Below are 20,980 nucleotides of genomic sequence, written 5' to 3' on the forward strand. Positions count from 1 at the left end.
ACTAGTTGTCCAGGATGTACCGGCTCTTGTCTTCCCTTCCTTTGCTCCCACGGGTAGAGGTACGTCGTCCTGACATCCCAGAACAATGTATATAAAGCCAAACACAAAGTAGCCGCTGTGTTGTTGAAGAGTTCCTCTAATCTGTCTGCCATTTCCATTATCAGATCAACCCCACTCTAGGTCACCGTAACATTTTTAACAGACTTCAAAAAAGGAGGAGGTTCTCAAATCGACTGTATTCTTTTTATATATGTTACTCGATAATGCCGTAAATTTGTGAACCGGTTTTCATGATTTTTTTGTTTTTATTGGAAAGGGGGTACTTCAGTATTGGTCCCATTTAAATTTGAAGAAATTATTCTACCTGTAATGGTAGCAAACTAGGGATGAATCTGGTTCTGCCCACGTTAACCAATTTCAATAAAACTGGCAGATGTAATTCCAATGAAAAAGCCCATAGATAAGCAAACTTTCGAGTTTTTTGAAATAAAAATGTTATAATAATTATATATTAATAATTATTATTAATCATGTATTTGTGTGTGACTGTTTGTTTGTCTCCCTGTGGCTAGTGATAATTATTTAGTGAAAGTTTCAAAATCTATTACAAAACTTAGCTAAAGGTAGCTGTTAATATTACGCACATGTTATTTATTATTTTTGAGTATTACGCAATTTTCATTATGTCACTGTTTAGTTGAGTAAGTTATATACCTATTTACTACTGTTGTGTTGGCATATTATTATGTTAAGTAATTTTTAAATTACAAATCTATAAATCTGCGTCATGTTATTCCTATTCCTAGTATGTAAAAGGTGATGGTGCTTATTTTTTAAATTTGTAGCGATGCGATCAGTCGTAATTAAGCAACATTTGTGACCTTGCAAGATTTTACAGAAATAAAACGATATGTTACAACAGTTTATTTATAAATTGTGTATATTCCTAAGCTGCAATACAGGGGTTTATTCCCACTAGTTCTGTTTATAGTTCTGTTGACAGAACTACTGGTACTTTTTTCCCATTTGTTCTGTTCATAAATAGACAGTTTTCTTCACAGAACTACTGAGAATACTTTTCTACCCATTTGTTCTGTTGACAAATAGACTGTTTTCTGCACAGAACTACTGAGCATCTTCTGTCCCACTAGTTCTATGTACGAGTTTTCAGTCTAAGAGCTGTACCACAGAACAAATGGGAAAAAAATACCAGTACTTCTATCAACAGAACGGTATAACAGAACTAATGGAAATAATCGGACAGAACTACTGGGAATCGTAAATCCCATTTGTTCTGTTAACAGGTAGAAAAGTAGCAGTAGTCCTGTCAACAGAACTAGTGGGAATAAACGAATACAGGATAGTAATACAAGTAATGCAGACACCTGTGATTATGAACAACAATGATATATGCCGTCGCCGTGGTGAGGAACCATGAACGTCTAAATGAATCGTGCAACAGTTATAGCTACCAGCAGGATCGGGTAGGTCTTCGCTAATTACGCTTGATTCTTGTCAACAAAAATAGAAAATTTTACATTTCATCACATCTACAACAGTACAATATACATTAATCGTCAAGTGAACTATCTTGCTTCTTTAATTGCACTATGTGCTTAATACAATTCGCACTTGAAACCAAATATTGTCATAACTGAAAATAATGGAATTGATAAAACACGATTTGAAGTTCCAAAAAAATAAGGAATAGATCTTATTCCAAATAATAGTTTTTATTTATTCACAAGTCATCCGTTTAAAAACATTGTCGGTTTTATTCAGAATTTTTTGAACTTTCTAATCATAAATAAATAATAAATAAATAAATAACGCACACACTCAACATAGCCCCGCACTAGGGAAACCCTGTGTCGCGGGTGCCGTGGACACACACATAGACAACCACAAATTACACCCAACCTCACGAGAGAAATAAATGTAAGCTATACAAACATTTCTCCCGGCCCGGGAATCGAACCTGGGACCTCTGCGTGGCAGTCCGGCATGGAAACCGTTCGGCCACGGAGGCAGTTGAATCATAGTTAAGAGGAACCCACGGGGCCAGCCCATGGTGGTAGGCTGGCTCGTCGCGGGCTCGTCTGGTCAGCGGGACCGCGCGGATGTGCGTTGGGAGGAGGGTTGCGGGGTGAGAGACGTCTCGGTGTATTGTTGCCGCTCGTCCTGTCGTTTTCTCAATTCCATCAGTTTTGAGTTACGACAGTACGGTCCACGAGCAAGAAGGTTTGGTTTCATTTGCTTTTAAATAGATAATACAACTTTTTCTTTATGAAATTTCAAAAAAAAAACAAACCATTGTTGTATTTGAGTCGTGTCGTTACTGTTATCAAGGCTATGAACAACAAAGATTAGTATGTCTCATCACAAACAGTTGGGAACAGCCTTCTTCAATAACACTTCAGTCAATTTCGACTCCCTTGTACGGTACAGGACAAATTCTGGATTCGACATATTCGACAGACTCGTGGATTCATTGTCACACACGTGAGCCATTACACCTTGTAGATTGAATTCTGTGCTATAAACGCTCCCTTGATGATTCACATATTGTTAAGACACGCAAAGTTTATAGATCGTGCGCTTATAATAGAGCTGTTAACGTCATCGACCTAAATGCGTTCTACTCATGTTCTACCGGAGCATTTTCCGTGCCCACTTGATGAGGTCAGCAGCTCTATTGTGCGCTTCTTTCTGGATGGCTGGTATGGCTTCCATTCCAAGAACAGTAAAATTTAAAATATAGGAAATTAAACTATTTTAAACAAATACACGCGATTTAAATCCGGAAAAATAGTTTCATTTCCTATGTGTAACAATCGCGAAAACATAATACAATTTATATAGATCAAGACTTCCGAAGACAAAGCATTTCTACATATTTCACAATTCAAAGTTTAACAGCATTCTAAAATATACTTAAAAATAATAAAACAGGTATAATGTGTGCACGTAAATTGGTAAAAGTCTCTTCAGAGTTACGTGCACTTATTGAGGATATGTTTGATTAATTTAGTGCAAATGTTGACCCTCCGTTGAAACCAGGGGGGACAGCTGTTGAGGACTAGTGGAACAGGCCATCCGCAACAATATTTTAATCAAGAGCATGCCAAACTTGACACTTTGGACCGCTTTTGTCGTAAGAGACATTCAAGTCTTAAGTGGCTTAACCATGTATTAATTGTGAATTGTTGTCCAAATACATAGCAGATAAATAACTACTTACTTTAAAAAAAAAACTTGATAACTTTAAAATGTCCCTTTTTGAAGTCTAAGACAAAGAAAAATTAAAGCTGGGTTTATTCGAAAGGTTTTGTAGATCAATAATTCAATAAAAGTCACACTTGCCGCTGTACAAAACTAATACAAGTTGCTAGGTGGTCGTAAACCCCATAAGTCTGTCCTTGCGCTCGTAACATAATCTGTCACACAAATTGTGTATGATAATGTAAATAACTTAACAAAACGCTAGTCAATTCACGTATAGTACGAGATTTGGTATGACCAACAATATCGATTTATTCGACTTATCCAATCACACTCTGGCTTCCTCTAATTCCACACTCACAAGCTCACACAACTATTATAGTTGCACGTATTTACTTACATAAACTGTAAGGCTCAACTCACACTGGCGCAGAGTCGAAGCGTCGCGACGCGTCATGTTTTTCGCTTATAGCATATTCATCTCTATTTATGCTATTTTCCCATGATTAAGGTGCAAATTTGTGTTATGCAAATATAGAGTTACTTGAGCGTAGTGGTGCGTCAGACGTCGACCACACTGTGATCCGGGCGCATCAATGCGGGCGTGACCAAATCAATATCAAATTCGAAGAACTTTCTCATATAATCAACGAGACGACACACGAAGTAGCAATGTGTGCTTGGCACATATTTATGCTGATAATTTTGTTTTAAAGAAATACATCTGTATTTGTGAATATAGTTTACTTTTGTTTATCTAATGCAAACAGGTGAATAGAGTTCACTAAAACAATGTTTAATACACCCAGGTGATTTAGGCACCATTTTTGTAACAATATTGTATATAGCATAATGTTATACAATTGACCATTGTGACCATCGTTACAAAATTCGTTTCCATTCCGTTCCGCCGCAATATGAATGGAGCCTTAAGAGCCTATGCACACGTATTTTTTACGGGCAGATGACGCGCGTTAACGCAATTCATACGCAATGTAGTCGCAGCGAGTAAATATTTGCACACGTTCAAAAGTTCAGAGGCGCCGTAAACCTGTGCGTACAAAATACGAATCCTGTACCCCACCTACGATGGGGTCGGGTTCGCCTTGCGGCGGTGGTCGGATCGGTCTTTAGATTACGGCATGTGCTTATGCTCTTAGGTGGCACAGCGGTTACTACTATGGACGCAATTTACTTTTTTTTAGTGTAATCGGATCTAAGCTAGGTGTTGTAGTTCTTGAGATTGAGTAATGGTGCCGCTGGAATAAACTTATTCCAGCGTGGACAGTAAAAAATATATATATATATTATAATATATATATTGTTCTAACTTTTGAACGGCGGCGGCGGACCGATTAAATCTAGATTTTTGTAACTAGAACCGACTAAATAGAGACTTTTTTCTGGCTAGTCCAATACCAAAAACTCTCGACTATGGTCACGCTGGAATAAGGCACGCGTGTGGAATACGCCATGTCATAAGAAGTGTACACAAGTCTTAGAGGATGGAAAAAATAAGTACATACATGCGAATGATTTTTGTATTATAACGTCGGGTATTTGAAATTTTTGTTTTTTCTCTTCACCATTATTCCAGTCATTTAATTTATAAGAACTTTACCATATTCTACGTTCGATGGCGTAGATTCGGCGACATTATAGATAACCTCTATGGGCGATATGGAAACTAAAATTCTGTGCATCAACTCATTCATAACGGTAAGACATTTTAGTTTAGATCAGTCAAATAATTACATTTAGTCAAATCCTTACACTCATCTTTATTTATAGGAAAAAATATTACCGCTCCTCCTACCACAATTTAACAGCTATAAACTAAAATAAATAAAGTTAAATTTTTCGTTTTTTTGTCGGTTATAACGGTGAAAGAAGCAGAGGTTCCTAGATCACCTTTTCTCGTTCCGCTCCTTGGTTTAACAACCTATCTTCCCATACTCCTTTACCCACTCATCGTGCCTCCTTATTAATCCTATCCTCAATAATTATTTATTATGTTGCTCGGATATTAAAACATTTGTACATTACAAAAAAAAATTAATAAAAGCGCTGTATATCAATTCTTCTTCAGCCGTTGCTAATCCGATACAGTACATCAACAGTTCTTCTAGTATACCTTTAAGCCGTTTTTCGGGTTCACAGATAGATATACAATGACCATTGTCTTAGCGGACCAGTGCACCAGCGCTAAAAATCTGTGTTCATGTGCAAAATACACGGTTACAAAAATTTTACGACCTCTACAACCCCCTGGGTATAATTGATGTATTCGATCACAATATCTCCTCCATTATCGATCGTCAAAAAAGTTCTGTTAAAATTAAACTCGCTGGAACGTTAATAACGAATAGTTCCACATAGATTAACTCGTATAGCATAAGATAACTATGCTGAACGTACGGTTATGTTTGGAGTCGTGAACAAACCGAAAACAACACTTTTTAACAACAATGCATATCTCTGAAACTTTAAGATACAATGCAATTATTATTTATAAATTTCTTTCAAACCAGAAGGATAAAAATAATGTAATAAAAAGTCAATTATAACCTCTAGTTGGGTGTTATTGTAACAGAAAAAGGCAACTGTTTGTTATTTTTGTCACCAATTAAGAATCTTTTGGCAACATAATAAGTGAAATAAAAAGTAAAGTATATTTAATTTTTTTTTTATTTCTTTTTACATGCATGACATTGTTTGAATGCGTATGGCATGGTGTATGTATTTAGCATTAAATAAAAAATATTTATTTCATACTCCAGCCCCAATACATTAAATAACAATAAAGATTTTAAAGATCGAGAAGATAAGTTTTTCGAAAAATTCCCTATCTTTGCATCACTTTAAAACCTGGTATATGTAGTACCAGTAGTTCTGTCAACAGAACTAGTGGGAGAGAAAATTCTCAGTATTTCTATGACGAAAACTGAATATTTATTAACAGAACAAATGGGAAAAAAGTACCAGTAGTTCTGTCCACAGAACTAGTGGGAATAAACAGAATTTAATAATCCATCACTTACAATAATTGTGATAAACTTTCTGAAAGTGCATTTCAACAACGACTTAACCCCTTCGGAGTAATTGTACTTACTCCATATTGTTCCCATCCGAAGAGAATTAGAATATAAGCGTTTTACTTGCCCCAAATGACACATTTTGTCCTGATAAATATGTATATGTATACCAGGTATTCAGGAAGCTCACGCTAAAACTCAAGTAGCATATTATGGATAAAAACAACGAATTTAAACAAAGGTTAAAAAAACTGTTTACATATAAACACTTTTCCATTATCCAGTTAGGATGTCGTGTATAAGAAATGAATTTTACAACAAAGGCGTTAATTTTGATGTTCAGAACAAGCCTGGAGTTCAGTTAACGCTTGAATTTAGAAGCAGCGTAGAGACGTTTTAAAATTTGACGGACCGACAATCGTTGGTGTGTACGTATTCGTCGCAGGAATTTACGAACCAAACTTGAATTTGGTCGGCACTCGCGCTGGTACCGTGAACGAGTAACCTGAAAACGAGAATTATGGTTATAACGCTATTAATATAAGAACATAATCATCTTGATAGCTTGTCTGTGGATTGAGTTTCCTCCCATTGTGAATTTATGCGTAAAATGACGTAGCTATGAAAGGCCCAGAAGTGCCCCCTAGTAATTGGTATGATGTTTGAACTCGTGTTCTCTGACGATTATCAAGGTATTATATTATAATTAGCGTTTAAACGTAACGCACTTAAAAACGTTTGGTTTTTAATATAAGCACACTTATAATTTTAAGTCTAAGCGTTGGCCAATTCAATACTCGACAATTTCATCTAAGCCATCTAAGTTTCCTAAACAAATTAATTTGTTAATGTGAATATGATCAATATTTTTTATTCACGTTGACGAATAATTTGTGTAAATGAAATTAAAAAGTGGGATTGGGATATGACCATGGGACGGTGGGTCGGTTTGTTTGAAAAAACATATATACGCGATTTAAATGCGGAAAAATAGTTTCATTTCCTATGTGTAACAATCGCGAAAACCAAGAACTCGATAAAGGCTATGCAGTTCAACATTTTTCTAAACGAGTTTATAAGCTTCAACCTAGAAAGCCTTTTTTAAGACGCTTACTTAAAAAAGTACAACGTTTAAGCATTTAAAATTAATAAGCAGTTTTTCCATTTCTAATTATAATACATATCATTATCAACCCCAACAAAACGGAAAAAATTATTTACTCCTACTAATTGGCAAGATTTGAGACCCGCTTCGAAATCGTGAATTGTAACTTAGATGCACCTAATTCGTCGCTGATTTTGCGATAAACATTATTACAATGTTTTTTGCTTGAGATTGACGCGGATTCTCAGTAATCGTTGCTACAAAATCGTTATTTTCAAGTGAAAAAAGTTTAGGAGACAGCCACTTGACACAAGTATTATTTCGAATTGACATGTCGCACCCTTAGTAATATAAGGGCACAATCCAAAAAAAGTAGATTTTTGGGAAATTTGGGACTTGATAGGGACTTAAATAATAAATGGGATCAAACTTATATAGCTCCATATTTCTGTTATATTTTTTGTACTATATGGGTCTAACTTGAAAGTGTTTTTTTAACTTGCTTGAAACTTATGGAATTTATTTATATTATTTTTTTTTATTGCTCTTTATAATACATTTATCAAAGAACAAATCTGCCAAATTTCATATTTATAACTTAAATAATAAGCATATTATTTGAAAAAATAGGTGTAATGTAGGAATCCAGAATCTTAATACGCGATTTCCCAAAAATCTACTTTTTTTGGATTGTGCCCTTATATTACTAAGGGTGCGATGTGACAAATTAACATTGCCAGGTCAAAGTCGTTCAAATGTTCTAATATTTAATGACATGAGATTCAGGTACAACTAGACTTTTACTACGTTACGTATTGATTTCTCAATTTCTTGTTCCGCTAAATGTGGGGGTGTGTGTACATTATTATAATTAACTACTATACGTACCGCCGCTCTGTTCGATGCGTTTGCTATCCTGTTGCGCTTTCCGCTGGTCGGCAAGCACGAACACAGCATTCAATTCTTTCTGTTGCTCCTCGTTGAGCACACTCGTCAGCGCGTGGTACAGACCTGGTTCGGTCGTTGCTAATGCTACCAATCAACATAGAGAAAAGAAATGTATCAAAATAGTTTTTCCTATCAAATTAGGCATATTTCTCTGGTGTCACAAAACAAACGCTATTGGATGCTGGTAAGCAACCCACATATGATCATAGTGTTGCGAATATGGCACCTTAAGATTTTTTCGTTGTTTTTGACAGTTTGACAGTGACTAAAATGTACTTAACTTTTACAGTCGTCACGTAAGGAGTGACGATTTGTTGAGATTTATTACTATAATTCCCCAACAACAAGCACAACAGTAAAGTTTTCATTTTATATAAATTTTAGAACAATGTTAATTATCTTTATGTGACATTTTCGCAAATATATGATTATGTTGGTTAACACGTTATTGCTTGTCAGCATCCTACTGTTTTATTTAGTCAGTTTTCGAAAAAAAAAATTACAAAGATCGAACACATACCACCGGGTTTACCACAGTAACGTTTCGAGTTAGGTCGAAGGTATTTTTTTGCGTTCGATTATTTTTTACGATACGTGACCGAACGAACAAGTTTTGCGTCTGGTGTTAAGCGACACGTCTGTCCATAGCAGTTGCAGTGGCACTCAGAACGTTAAATCGCCACTTTAAAAGACCTGATGGACACTGCCACTGCGCCGGTCACCATGAGACATAAGTTGACATGCGTCTCTGGAGGAACTTTCAAACGGAGCTCGGAGCGGCGTATTGCGGTGCATCACAAGCAAAAACGCTTTATTGAGAAGTTTGTGTAGTGTGTATAAGTGCCAAAGAGAGATTTTGCATACCAATTTTATATCAGAACCGAAAGAATACAAAGGTCTAATTAGATGGATTAGGAATACAAACGCCTATTTAGATGGAGAGAGTTTATTGCACGCTTCGTGGCGAAAAATCGTACGCGATTATCGTAAGCAATAATCGCCATAAGATTATCGTATCATAATGTTTACATTCAGGCAAGAACTAAAATCTCGCCTAGGATTATGTTATACGAGAATTGCAAGCAACTTAATCGCCTCCTCGACTGTTACACAGAGAAATATGTAGTAAGGAGATTCTTGCTTACGTGTTTTCGACTTGTACAACACGATCTTATATTATCGTACAAATCGGTTCGAACGGTTGAGAGTGCGACAATTGCCATCGAGTTCAGTGATTACTGCATTATTGACTATGGGTATATCAAAATGACGCAATAATCCATTGACTTACAAATAAATGGACGACGGGTCTAATACAAATTCTAATAAAAATTTATATATATTTATGTTTTAATTTTATAACATTTCTTAACCCAAAATTTATTTCCGTTCTCGTTTCAGTAATTCTTGTCTTAGAAAGGCAGTGATAATCAAAACACTGCATTCAAGTTAGCGACTGGCTGGCACAATAAGTCTAAATACTATTTTTGCTTACACGGACACGTTCAATATTCAAAGGCGACGCGACTATCGCTCACGTGGAAGGTCGACAATCGCGAATGTTTAAACGAGAAAAGTTTTTTATATTCTTTCGATGATGAGAAACTCTCTTCATCTAAATGGGCCTTAACTGGCGTTACTAGACAATCAATATTTATACCTGAGAGTGTGTTCTTGAATTTGATATATTCATCTATTTGACAATCCTGGTCGTCGAGGGGTGTGGTGTAACATTCGATGGCCGTGTCTTCTGGCTCGTCGTCTTCGTCATCCTGGCGGCACATAAATATAGCTATAGTGGCAATATGGTTTACAAATGTACTAATGGAGAGTTCGTGCCTAAAAGCCGTTTAGGTCCTTATAATATTAATGGGTGTAACTTGTAATTTTGTTTCGATGATACATGATATATGGCCATGCCGCTATGATACATGGCGTTCTGAATCGGACTGGGTAATAAAATAATTCCGTCAAAAAGACACGTCCTTTCATCGTTAAAGGTGCAGCCTCAATCAATCAATCAGCTTATCACAGTCCACTGCTGGACATAAGCCTCCCCAAGTCTACGCCACAGTGCCCGATCACCGGTTTTCCGCATCCAACCACTACCCGCGACCTTCATCAGATCGGTCCATCTTGCAGGGGGACGTTCTATACGTTTGCCGAGACGTGGTCTCCACTCGAGAAACCGTCTACTCCATCGCTCATCGGTTCTGCGACAGATGTGGCCAGCCCACTGCCACTTCAGCTAGCTACATTTCTGGACGATGTCCACAACTTTAGTCTTGTGCAGGATAACTTCGTTCCGGACTTTGTCCCTTAACGAGATACACAGCATAGACTTTCCATATCTCGCCGAGCTGAGCGATGTGTAGTCTGTGAGCCAGTTTGACCGTCATATTCCACGTCTCGGCTCCGAAAGTCATGACCGGTAGGACGCATTAGTTGAAAACCCTGGTATTCAGGCACTGCGGGAGTGGTGACAAGGAAACATGACGCAGTTTACCAAATGCTGCCCAACCCAGATGCACTCTCCTAGCTATTTCACGCTCGAAGTTGTCTAAGCCTAGTTGCAGGGTTTGCCCGAGGTAGACATTCTTGGACAACTTCGAGCGTTTCGTCATTAATCGAGATCGGCTCCGGGATGACGAGCTCATTGAACAAGACCTTAGTCATGTCAATAAAAAAAAAAAACAAAAAGTAAACAAACAAATCTCTGGGGGTCTACTCTCGATCTCCGTCCAACATCCGTCCGAAACAATTACTGCCAAATAAGCAATATTTGATCAAATGAAAAGACGCGTGATGCGAATGAAGCTTCATACTGGATACTTGTCTTATAATTTTGTCGAATATTACTTATTTGACAGTAATTGTTTCGGACGGATGTCGGGCGGAGATCGAGAGTAGCTCCCCTGACCTGGCCAAGACGATTTAGTGATGTCCAATGTTACTGCCAACTACTAACCGATTAATTAACTAAATTAATCGATTTGTTTCATTGAGTCATACTAGGTGGTTTTCCTTACATAACCTGTAAAAGATTATTTCAAATTTCCGAAATCTTATTTATATCCTCCTTCAACTCCTTTCACTGATACTCGTTCGATTGCGATTGAAATTTTCGATTTACTTACAAAAACTTTAATTGAATGAACCGAATCTTTTTTTCCGTACAGCCCTATACAACCATACACTATTCATACATCTATAATTTAAACATAGCCTCACTTATTGACCATCATTTTTCAAATATGATTTTACGATATATGTAATGATGAATGAATGAATGATGACGTCAAAATTTTCGAAATATACATGAAAGCGTTACTATTTACTTGTTACAACAGTTTTGTTTCCGTATATTATGGATTGGAACAAACTGTAGCAAATTGCATTTCAAAAGCACACACTTACTGAGTCGGTGTCCACGTAGTCCTCGATCGTGGTGGTTACGTTGACGCCCTGCGCAGCGCTGTTTTTGACAGTCATTCGTGCTAAATTCGCCAAATACTCGTTGTTCATTTCGTCAATATCATCCTCATCACTTGACAGCACCTCTGTGGCCATAGCTGACATGAAACAAACAAGGCAAAATGTTAATAGGCACACAGGCCTTCAGAAGAAAGGCACAAGCAGCAAATTCTGAACTCGTAGATAATGTGTATAAATATTTTGTACGTTTTTCTGATAAAAAGAATGGTTAAAATATTAAGTAATTTATTTATTTATGTTATAAATACATACCACATGTTTTATACAGAAATTTTCATTGTATTTTAATCACACTTTTTAAAAAAACCTTAATTTTCTCTTTACTAAAGTTAGTACAAAAAATATATATATTATAACAGCATATAAAGGGCATACCTAATTTAAAGACGACTTTTAATAATACCTTACTTTTAATACATGAATAGAACTAAAGGTCACAATGAGGATCAGTCATGTTTTTTGTTAGCTACATATATGCCTTTATACCTAAAAAAAAAAGTTAAGAACCCTGTTTCACATTTTTTTATCGGTAAAAAAATGAAGAAAATACAGCAGATTTATTACAGTAGTCTCAAAAACACGCACGACTAACGTTACCGTACACTGTGATGTCATCTGTCGCCATTAGCCCCCTTTCATCGAGTATATAATCACAAATAGAGACGAAATAAGGGCCATCCATCCTCGGCAATTCATCAGGCAAATGGGCCTTATATCACATTTAAAATATATCAACTTTCATTTGTGCTGAAATCACAAATTAGTAAGCTGAAATAGTACAGCGTCAAGAACTGACTTGTGTGTACGTCTCCGTATATTCCAAAAATATTCAATATTTATTGTAATAAAGATCATATAAATATATATATAATAAATACAAATATCTCTAGCAATGCGGGGCTGTTCAATTCGGTGGTGTGGGAAAAACAGAAAAATTGACGACACCCGTAAATTGTTCCGGATTCGGGCTGGCCAATCTCAGTTCTCACCGTAGAGCTCCCACCGGTCACCGGAGCTCAGTTGTCACCGTAATGATTTGACAGAATAGTTTTCAAACAAATTAAATGACATTTCATCTCTATTTCCGGTTATATACTCGATGCCCCCTTTACACACTCACTCTATCGCGCGTGACCTGGAGCGTACAGGAAAACGTACACACGCAATCGTGGGCGATTACCTGTTTGAAAATTTTCAAAATAACGTCATTTCGCGCGCGATAACTCGTGCTGGAGTGCGTGATTGCTGTATCACGCGTGGTAGAGTGTCTATGTAAGCTATCTCGTTATTTTGGAAAGTTTGTTCCACGCAACCACAGGATAAAACACGAGAGATTGATAAATAAAAAGAGTACAAAGGTTTTAAACGTGCAGAAAAGGGGCATTGCTAAAAACAAGAGCAGAGACAGGTGCTCAACATACCGTCATCGTCCTCATCGTCGTCGTCGTCAGAAGAATCATCGTCGTCCCCCTCCGCGCGGGCCTCGTACGCGCGTTTCAGTCCATCGAAGACCACCAGACATGACGGCAGCAACTTCGGCACAACCTCGTCGAGGTTAGGCCGCTGCGGGCCCATTTCCAGCAACGTGCAAATGCCAAGCACACATAGTTTTCTGTCGTGTATTCTGTATAGAAAAAAAACAATAAGAATCTACTGAGCCCTTGCTCTATTACACGCTTAAGAAGCTGCGCTGAAGTAACACACATGTGTTTTCATTAATAATTGTCACTCCCAATGCAGTCAACAGAACAGTAGTTTTAGTAGCTGTAGAGCTCCTTGTGAAAGAGTTCGTCCAGGGAAGTACTTCCCTGATACATAAAAACTTGTGTGTTGTGTGGTGGCAGTACTGCCACCTTACATATTTCTGCAGCAAAGAAGTAATATGAGCGTTACTGCGTTCCGGTTTAAAAGGATAAGGGTGTTGGTGAAATTACAAGCACATGGGACTTGTCAACTTATATCACAGGTTGACGGGCGCAGTGGCGGTGCCCATAAGATCTTTCCGATTTAAAGCTCTGAATGGCACTGCAACTGTTATGGATAGGCGTGTCGCTTCCCACCAGGCGCACGGCTTGCTCGTCCCGTCACTTGATATTTATACATAAAAGAGTGAAGCTATAAATGACACTTTAGTTCGAATATCGCCTCCAGTGCAAAGGAAGATCGAGTAGATGTAACACGTGGTCGAATTTTAATATGAACAACGACAACGAATTCTTATTAAGTGGATATACAATCAGTGTTCCACAGTGGAAAGCAACAAGTTAAGTATCTGCAGGGCATATACGTAGAGATGAGATTACCTGCTATATTCGCATAGCACGCTAAATGCTAAATTTTTATAGCGCGCTATTTAAAGTACTAAAATTATAATTTTTAGCAGCTCAAGGTCGTTCGATTATGTAACGAATGGAAAGAAACGTGAAATAGTTGACGTGCGCTAACTTGTTAAGTATAGTATCTATGGTCTATCTATAGAATAGTTTACAGCTTTTTATGGTTAGTTACGACCGACTTCATTTGTTTTGTAACTATTAAATAATATGGTGGTTACAGGTTATAGACGATAAATCAATCGAGCTTTCCTTCATACTTTAACAATTTACTATTTACAATTTGCACAAAACTTTACACTGGTTATTTACAGTAAATTACACTCATAATAATAACCCATACACTCGTACGTTTATATACAAATATTACAACGACTTATTAATTAAACAAACGCTAAAGTAACTAAATAAATCCAAGTACTTAATTATATCTTAATTTAAATCGCTTCACCAGACGAAATTTTGCTCACGTTCCACCATTAGCACAAAATCGTATTAAAACGTAACCAAAATTATATTTTATAACATAACTAATATATATAATAATTATAATAATTGCTAAGTGCTAAATATAGCATTGGCGCTTAGTGTACACAAACGTGAAATTTAACATCAATAAACCGATCAGCTATTTCGCGTTTCGCACCAAACGTTAAAAGCTACAAATAATATGTGAAAGTATTTCACGCATTGACTTACAATCACGTTATAATTGTTTCAACCAATATGACAAGAGCCGCAATTTTCACATCTTTTTTTCACATTTATATTGCCATCTATGAAATATTAAGGGAGATAACTCAGGACGAAGGATTTTGTTTGTCAGCTGCGTAAGTAAACCACAGATATATTGATGGTATGGCATTGAAATATTGTAAAATCATGTCGCTAGATGACATTTGGTTTAATTTTCTTAACGTACTCCAATCCAAAGTAAAAAAAAGTACGTTATAATTTTAGCACCTTTATGTCTCTCAAATTATAATTTATAATTTATAATTTTTTATAACTAATTATAATTTTTTAGTTTAACGTTATAATTTGAGCTATATATTATATTAACCATCTGTACATATACGAACTGCTGGTACACTTAACAGACAGCTTTAAATATTGACTGGAATTCATTGAAAATGTCTATTTCGATTATATAATGAATGTTACCCCATAAAGCAGTCGGTGTCATGTATCCACTGCTTGATGAAATGCTCTGTTATTGATGCGTTGGGAACAGATTCTTGCAGCTTATTTAATATCGTGAACAACAAAGGCGGGTTGCAGTATAGGATTGCTATCAGAACCTGAAAACAGAGTAAAAAATTTTAGCAAAATAATTTTAAGTTGTTTTTCAACTGTACTTACTGTAACTACATATGCGTGGCACAATTAGGTCTTCTTTAGAAAGGAGGTTTAGATCATAGGCTGTGTCCCAATGGTTAGTACCATAGACACTGATGAGGTTCCGAGTCGATTTCGGTAGAAACAATTTTCTAAATTAGTTCTATTTTATAACCAGGTGAAAAAAGAGCACTCTCTTTTTTTTTTTGAGAGCCTCCATTACCAAATGTCCTCAATTTGTGAAGCATGTAAGTTTCAGCTAGCAGTAGAGCTCCTTGTGAAAAAGTTCGTCCAGGAAAGTACTGTAACCTTACTATTTCTGCCGCCAAACAGTAATATGGGAATTACTGAGTTCCGATTTTAAAGGTTTAGGGTGCAGGTGAAATAACAGGCACGTGGGAATCTTCAACTTATGTCTAAGGGTGATGGGCGCAGAGGCAGTGCACCTCAGATCTTTGCGATTTAAGGCTCTGAGTGGCACTGCAACTCTTATGTCGCTTACCATCAGGCGCACGACTTGTTCGTGTTATCACTTAGTATATTTAAAAAAAAGAACAAAAAACGTAGTTACTATAAATCTGCTTAGGTAATTCAAGTTTGATCACGCAATTTGCATATGCATATAATACAATTGGACATAATTATGCAAACTACAACCAACCCACAAAATGTCACTTTCGAGATAATTAGATTTTTTGTAAAAACAGTGTTAAGAAGTAAATAGGTAAGTTATATTGTATATTGCGACAAACAACGTGAGGTATTTGTAACATTGAGAATGATATTGGGAAACTATTATATCATATAGCAATAAATAGAAAACATTAGGTATTAGTTAACGAGAACCATCTTCTAGTTTTCGTAATGAAAACGCTAAAGATCTCCAGTACTTCAGTACATGGTGACATGAGTCTATTTAGCATATTTGAAAAAATACAATAAGAAATTAAGCAGCATGGTTCTTTTTAGCTATTAAAAAGTTACTTATTTACAGTTGGTACGCTGAAGGACATTTATTTTTTCGGTTTTAACTTGGTATATTGACAGGATATTGCCTTGGTATATCTTTTGTGAGCGGGTAAAGGACACGTCTGGTGTTCTACCTAAATACATAACTCAATTTCACTCGAGATGTGGGTTGGTTCTTGTTTGCATAACTATGTCCAATTATACCTATACTAGTATTATGTGGTTTGTGCCTAAACTGCTCAACAACGCATCCACAGCGTGTTTTTCAGGACTAAGTACAAAGGTGAGCAGTGCCCAGATGCCATGCTGATTTTTATTTGACATGCGTGTTTATTTATTTATTTATTTATTACGTGTTACGCACTAACGCTTAAATGCGGTTTATGATAAATAGAATCAGAGAATTGATTTTACAAAGAAAACTTGCATCGTAGACCAATTTAGGATGACCTAGCGATACTCCATATTTGCTCATAAAGCGGGATTAGAGGTTTGTTTCTTCATTCCAGTAGGGCTAGCTCGGCAAGGCGCGACTAGCGCGTCAGCGACATGAAGCGCGAGATCTCTATGCGAGAATAGCAGTATCTCTCGCTTTGTTGAACTGGTACTGGCAACAAGTCGTGGGTGGATAAAGTACTTTTTTTTCCCGGTTTACGTAGTAAACACTCTTAATATATTACCTGTAGTAGCATGGTTCTGAGTTCCGTAGTTTTAACTTTCTTAGTGAGTCTGTTAAGCACGAGCTCTACGAACGAAGGAAGGCAGTTGTCGATTTTGCCTGAACACTGTAGCACCATCACCTCCAGCAGTTTGGCCGCGTAAATCTCCGATTCGTCCTCACTGTCTGAATTCAACACCTGCGTAATAAACAAAAAATATATACCTATATATATCGGAAATCCACCTAAATCGGGAGGACTTCAGTTTTTCTTTGTTATGTTACGCGATGTGACTACAAAGGCATAAAATGCAAAATTGCATTAAAATTCGTTCAGCTGCTTCCGTGTAAAATGTTAACAGTAACCTACCGTACTCACACACAATAGCCGCGAAGGAACGCAAAAGCAAACTCCAGTCCATAGCGAGGGAGTATAAATAATAAGGACAACAAACAAGAGAATAAATAACGCACACACTCCAAGCCCGGCACTGAGGATATCCTGTCGCTGGTACCATGGACTCACACATACATAAATAAATAAACATAGGCTATACAAATATTTATCCCGGCCCGGGAATCGAACCCGAAACCTCGGTCGCAGATCAACAAGGTACCCGTTCGGCCACTGAGGCAGTTCACGTGGAATAACACACAAAATAATATTAATCGAAAAACCATAATATTAAGCGTGCATATATAAATTTACTACCAATCAAAAAAAAATCAAAAAGCCTAAAAAAGGTCGCATTGGCACATTGACTTACAATTATATGGACGTCGGGTCCGCGCTAAAAAGTGTCCGCACTTGTAACGCGCTAAAATCGTATACAGAGCGCCAAACTCCGGTTTAGTGTTCATTTGTTCTACTGACAGCGCGATACTGCGATGACATTACAATTTAAATTTCGAATAGGTTGACTTGGGACATTTTTTTCGTGGTTTTTGTATTAGACCCGTCGTCCATTTAAGTCAATGCATTGGCATGAATTTACAAACAAAACAAAAAACCCAATCCATCTATTTGATAGTGTTCTATGGAGATCTCCATTACAACTATATAATACTTCATCATTCATTGAGTACAAGACTTCGTTTCAATCCATTTTACGGGAATAGTAAACAAACAGGTCACTGACCCGACCATAGGCGGTTAATCCATTAATTGAATGAATCGATTTGTTTTATTAAATCAGTTGGAATAACAATTCGTTTTGCGATTTCGCTGCTGATTATAATAAAAAAATATGAGATTCGTTACTAAGAACATTAATATAAATGATTGTTCTTATTAGAGTTTTTTCTCAACACATGTGTAATATCTTAAGGTTAAAATCTTAAGGCTTTCGTAAATAGAATAGGGTTAGAATTAGTTTAACTTATTCCATCGAGTATATAACCAGAAATAGAGGCGAAATGTCATTTAATTTAATTTGTTTGAAAACTATTCTGCCATATCATTACTGTGGCAACTGCGCTCCGATTGGCTAGCCCGAGTTCGAAACAATTGACTGGTGTCGTCAATGGGTGTCGTCAACTGTTTCACTTCAAATCGACCAGTTAACTTGAGCTTTGCTATAATGGACGAAAATTGCAAAATTACATATTTAATTACCGATGAAATTTGATTGCGTTTGTTGTGTAATTAGATGTTTTTTGTTTATCCCACACCACCGAATAAAACAGCACGGCATTGTTAGAGTTATTATCTGTATTACAATAAGTACATAATTTTTGTTTTTTATCAGGAATGTATGGCCCTTATTTCGTCTCTATTTCTGGTTATATACTCGATGACTTAAGGCCCATTTAGATGGAGAGAGTTTATCGTCTCGAAGATACGACTATCAAAAGAATATAAAAAAACTTTCCTCGTCTAAACATTCGCGATTATCGACTGTCCACGTGAGCGATAATCGCCTCACCTTTGAATATTGAACGTCTCCGTGTAAGCAGAACTTGAAAGCAAAAATCATATCTCGAGTTTCTGGGCCAGCCGTTTCTACCACGAGTGCAGTGCGCGAGGGTGTTTTGATTATCACTGCTTTTCTAAGACAACATTAATGAAACGAGAACGAAAAAAAATGTTGGATTAAGAAATGTTATAAAATTTGAAAAAAAAAAAAAATGTATATTTCTATACAGCGCAATAAACTTAATACTATCAGCAGTTCCAAATTCGAATGATTTTTGCGTCATTTTGATATGTCCATAGTCAATACCGCAGTAATTACTTAACTCGAATTGCAATTCTCGCACTCAGAACGGTTCGAATCGATTTGTACGATAATCGTATGAACTTGAAAAATGTCATACGAGATCGTGTTTAGACAAGTCGAAAACTCGTAAGCAAGAATCTCCTTACTACATATTTCTCTGTGTAAACAGTCGAGGAGGCGATTAAGTTGCTTGCGAATCTCGTATGACACAATCGTAGGCGAGATTTTAGTTCTTGCCTGAATCATGGACCAATAACCCAAGAGGACTGCTAATCTCCATATTAAAAATCGTAGCTCTGAAAAAGGTCAAAATGCCGTCTTATTCCTAGATGGCGCTGATCGATAGCCTGGAATTAGTTTATATTTACGTAAATGGCCGTGGATATCGATTAACTCCTCTTTTATAGGAAATATAGTAGATATTCTATTTTTCTTGTAATGTTTTTCAAATATTTAGTAATAAACTAAAATTATTCTCTGAACTTCGATATTTATGCGTATCAATAGATGGCATTGTTCGTTGTTAACTAATTAATAACGTAACGCTTGCGAATATAGTTAGATGGCGCAAATCCTAAACAAAATAAAAGAATACTTGGAAGTATCTATAAAAATCTGAGCAATATAGTATAACCTAAAGGAAGTCTAAATTGTCATCCGTTTGCGGTGGCGCACAGTGGGCCCAAATTGATAATTCTTGGACATAGGAATAACTTGTGGAGTATCGAGCTAATTTTTTTATGTGATAGACAATAACACTCCTAACAACTTTTATTCTTGTATGATTTCTTGAAAAGTTGATAGTTTCAGAGAAAAAAAATATAATTTTTTTTGTGGAGAAATATACATTTTGTTCTTTACCTCAAAATATACGAAAATGTAGTGTGCGTGGGTTACTTACAGTATAGTTCCAATCATTTTCTATGTAGAAAAAAATAATCCGTCTGCATGTACTTGCGGCTTTGTAAGTAGAGGTGCGGCAAAATTGCTAACTCTTTTATGTACTTTTTTAACAAAATACATGAGCTTCGACTAAAGAAAATTTAATTTTAGTGCTAAATTACACAGAGCGTTATAACAATAACACGAAAGTTAAGTAGAAACTAGTATATTGTGTTTTATTTTTTAATAAATAACAAATCTAACATTTTGACATCTTTTTACTCGTAAAGCCGCAAGTACCTGCTGATGGATTGTTTTTTTCTTGATAGAGAATTATTGGACTTATACTGTAAATAAAGCACACATTACATTTTTCTACAATTTGAGATAAAAAAATAAAATGTTTATTTCTCCAAACAAAAAAAAACTGAAATTTTTTTTCTGAAACAATCAGCTTTCCAAGAAATTACATAACAATAAAAGTTATCAGGAATGTTATTATGTATCATGTGAAAAAAATCAGCTCTGTATTCCTAAAATTGTATCATGATTAAATAATTATTTAGCCTAAAATTTATACTTTTTATTAATTATTTTTAATTACCTTCAGATTAATTTATACTGGGTTGTTGGACTTTATGCACTGTTTGTAATGGATGACATATTACACACAGATTACACGAAGCTCATGTATTTTGTTAAAAAAGTACATAAAAGAGTTTTTATGTACAATTTTGCCGCACCTTTATTTACAAAGCCGCAAGTACATGCAGACG

The 20,980-nt window shown here is 36.2% G+C and overlaps 1 protein-coding gene across 2 annotated transcripts in view; it reads right to left on the reverse strand.

Annotated features, from left to right (window-relative positions):
* Positions 1-6,677: 6,677 nt before the first annotated feature.
* LOC113239197 (importin-7) overlaps positions 6,678-20,980 on the reverse strand; it is a 32,524-nt gene continuing 18,221 nt past the window's right edge. For both annotated transcript variants that reach the window (XM_026476082.1, XM_026476081.1), the window contains 7 exons: positions 17,126-17,302; positions 15,303-15,439; positions 13,227-13,429; positions 11,728-11,882; positions 9,971-10,082; positions 8,251-8,394; positions 6,678-6,762 (listed from right to left, as the gene is read on the reverse strand). In XM_026476082.1, the coding sequence (XP_026331867.1) occupies positions 6,707-6,762; positions 8,251-8,394; positions 9,971-10,082; positions 11,728-11,882; positions 13,227-13,429; positions 15,303-15,439; positions 17,126-17,302 (984 nt within the window). In that variant the 3' untranslated portion in view covers positions 6,678-6,706. The remainder of the gene's footprint in view (positions 6,763-8,250; positions 8,395-9,970; positions 10,083-11,727; positions 11,883-13,226; positions 13,430-15,302; positions 15,440-17,125; positions 17,303-20,980) is intronic.

This window comes from Hyposmocoma kahamanoa, unplaced genomic scaffold, assembly GCF_003589595.1.
Source record: "Hyposmocoma kahamanoa isolate Upper Pololo Valley unplaced genomic scaffold, ASM358959v1 99702, whole genome shotgun sequence".
In the NCBI taxonomy this organism is placed as follows: Eukaryota; Metazoa; Arthropoda; class Insecta; order Lepidoptera; family Cosmopterigidae; genus Hyposmocoma; species Hyposmocoma kahamanoa.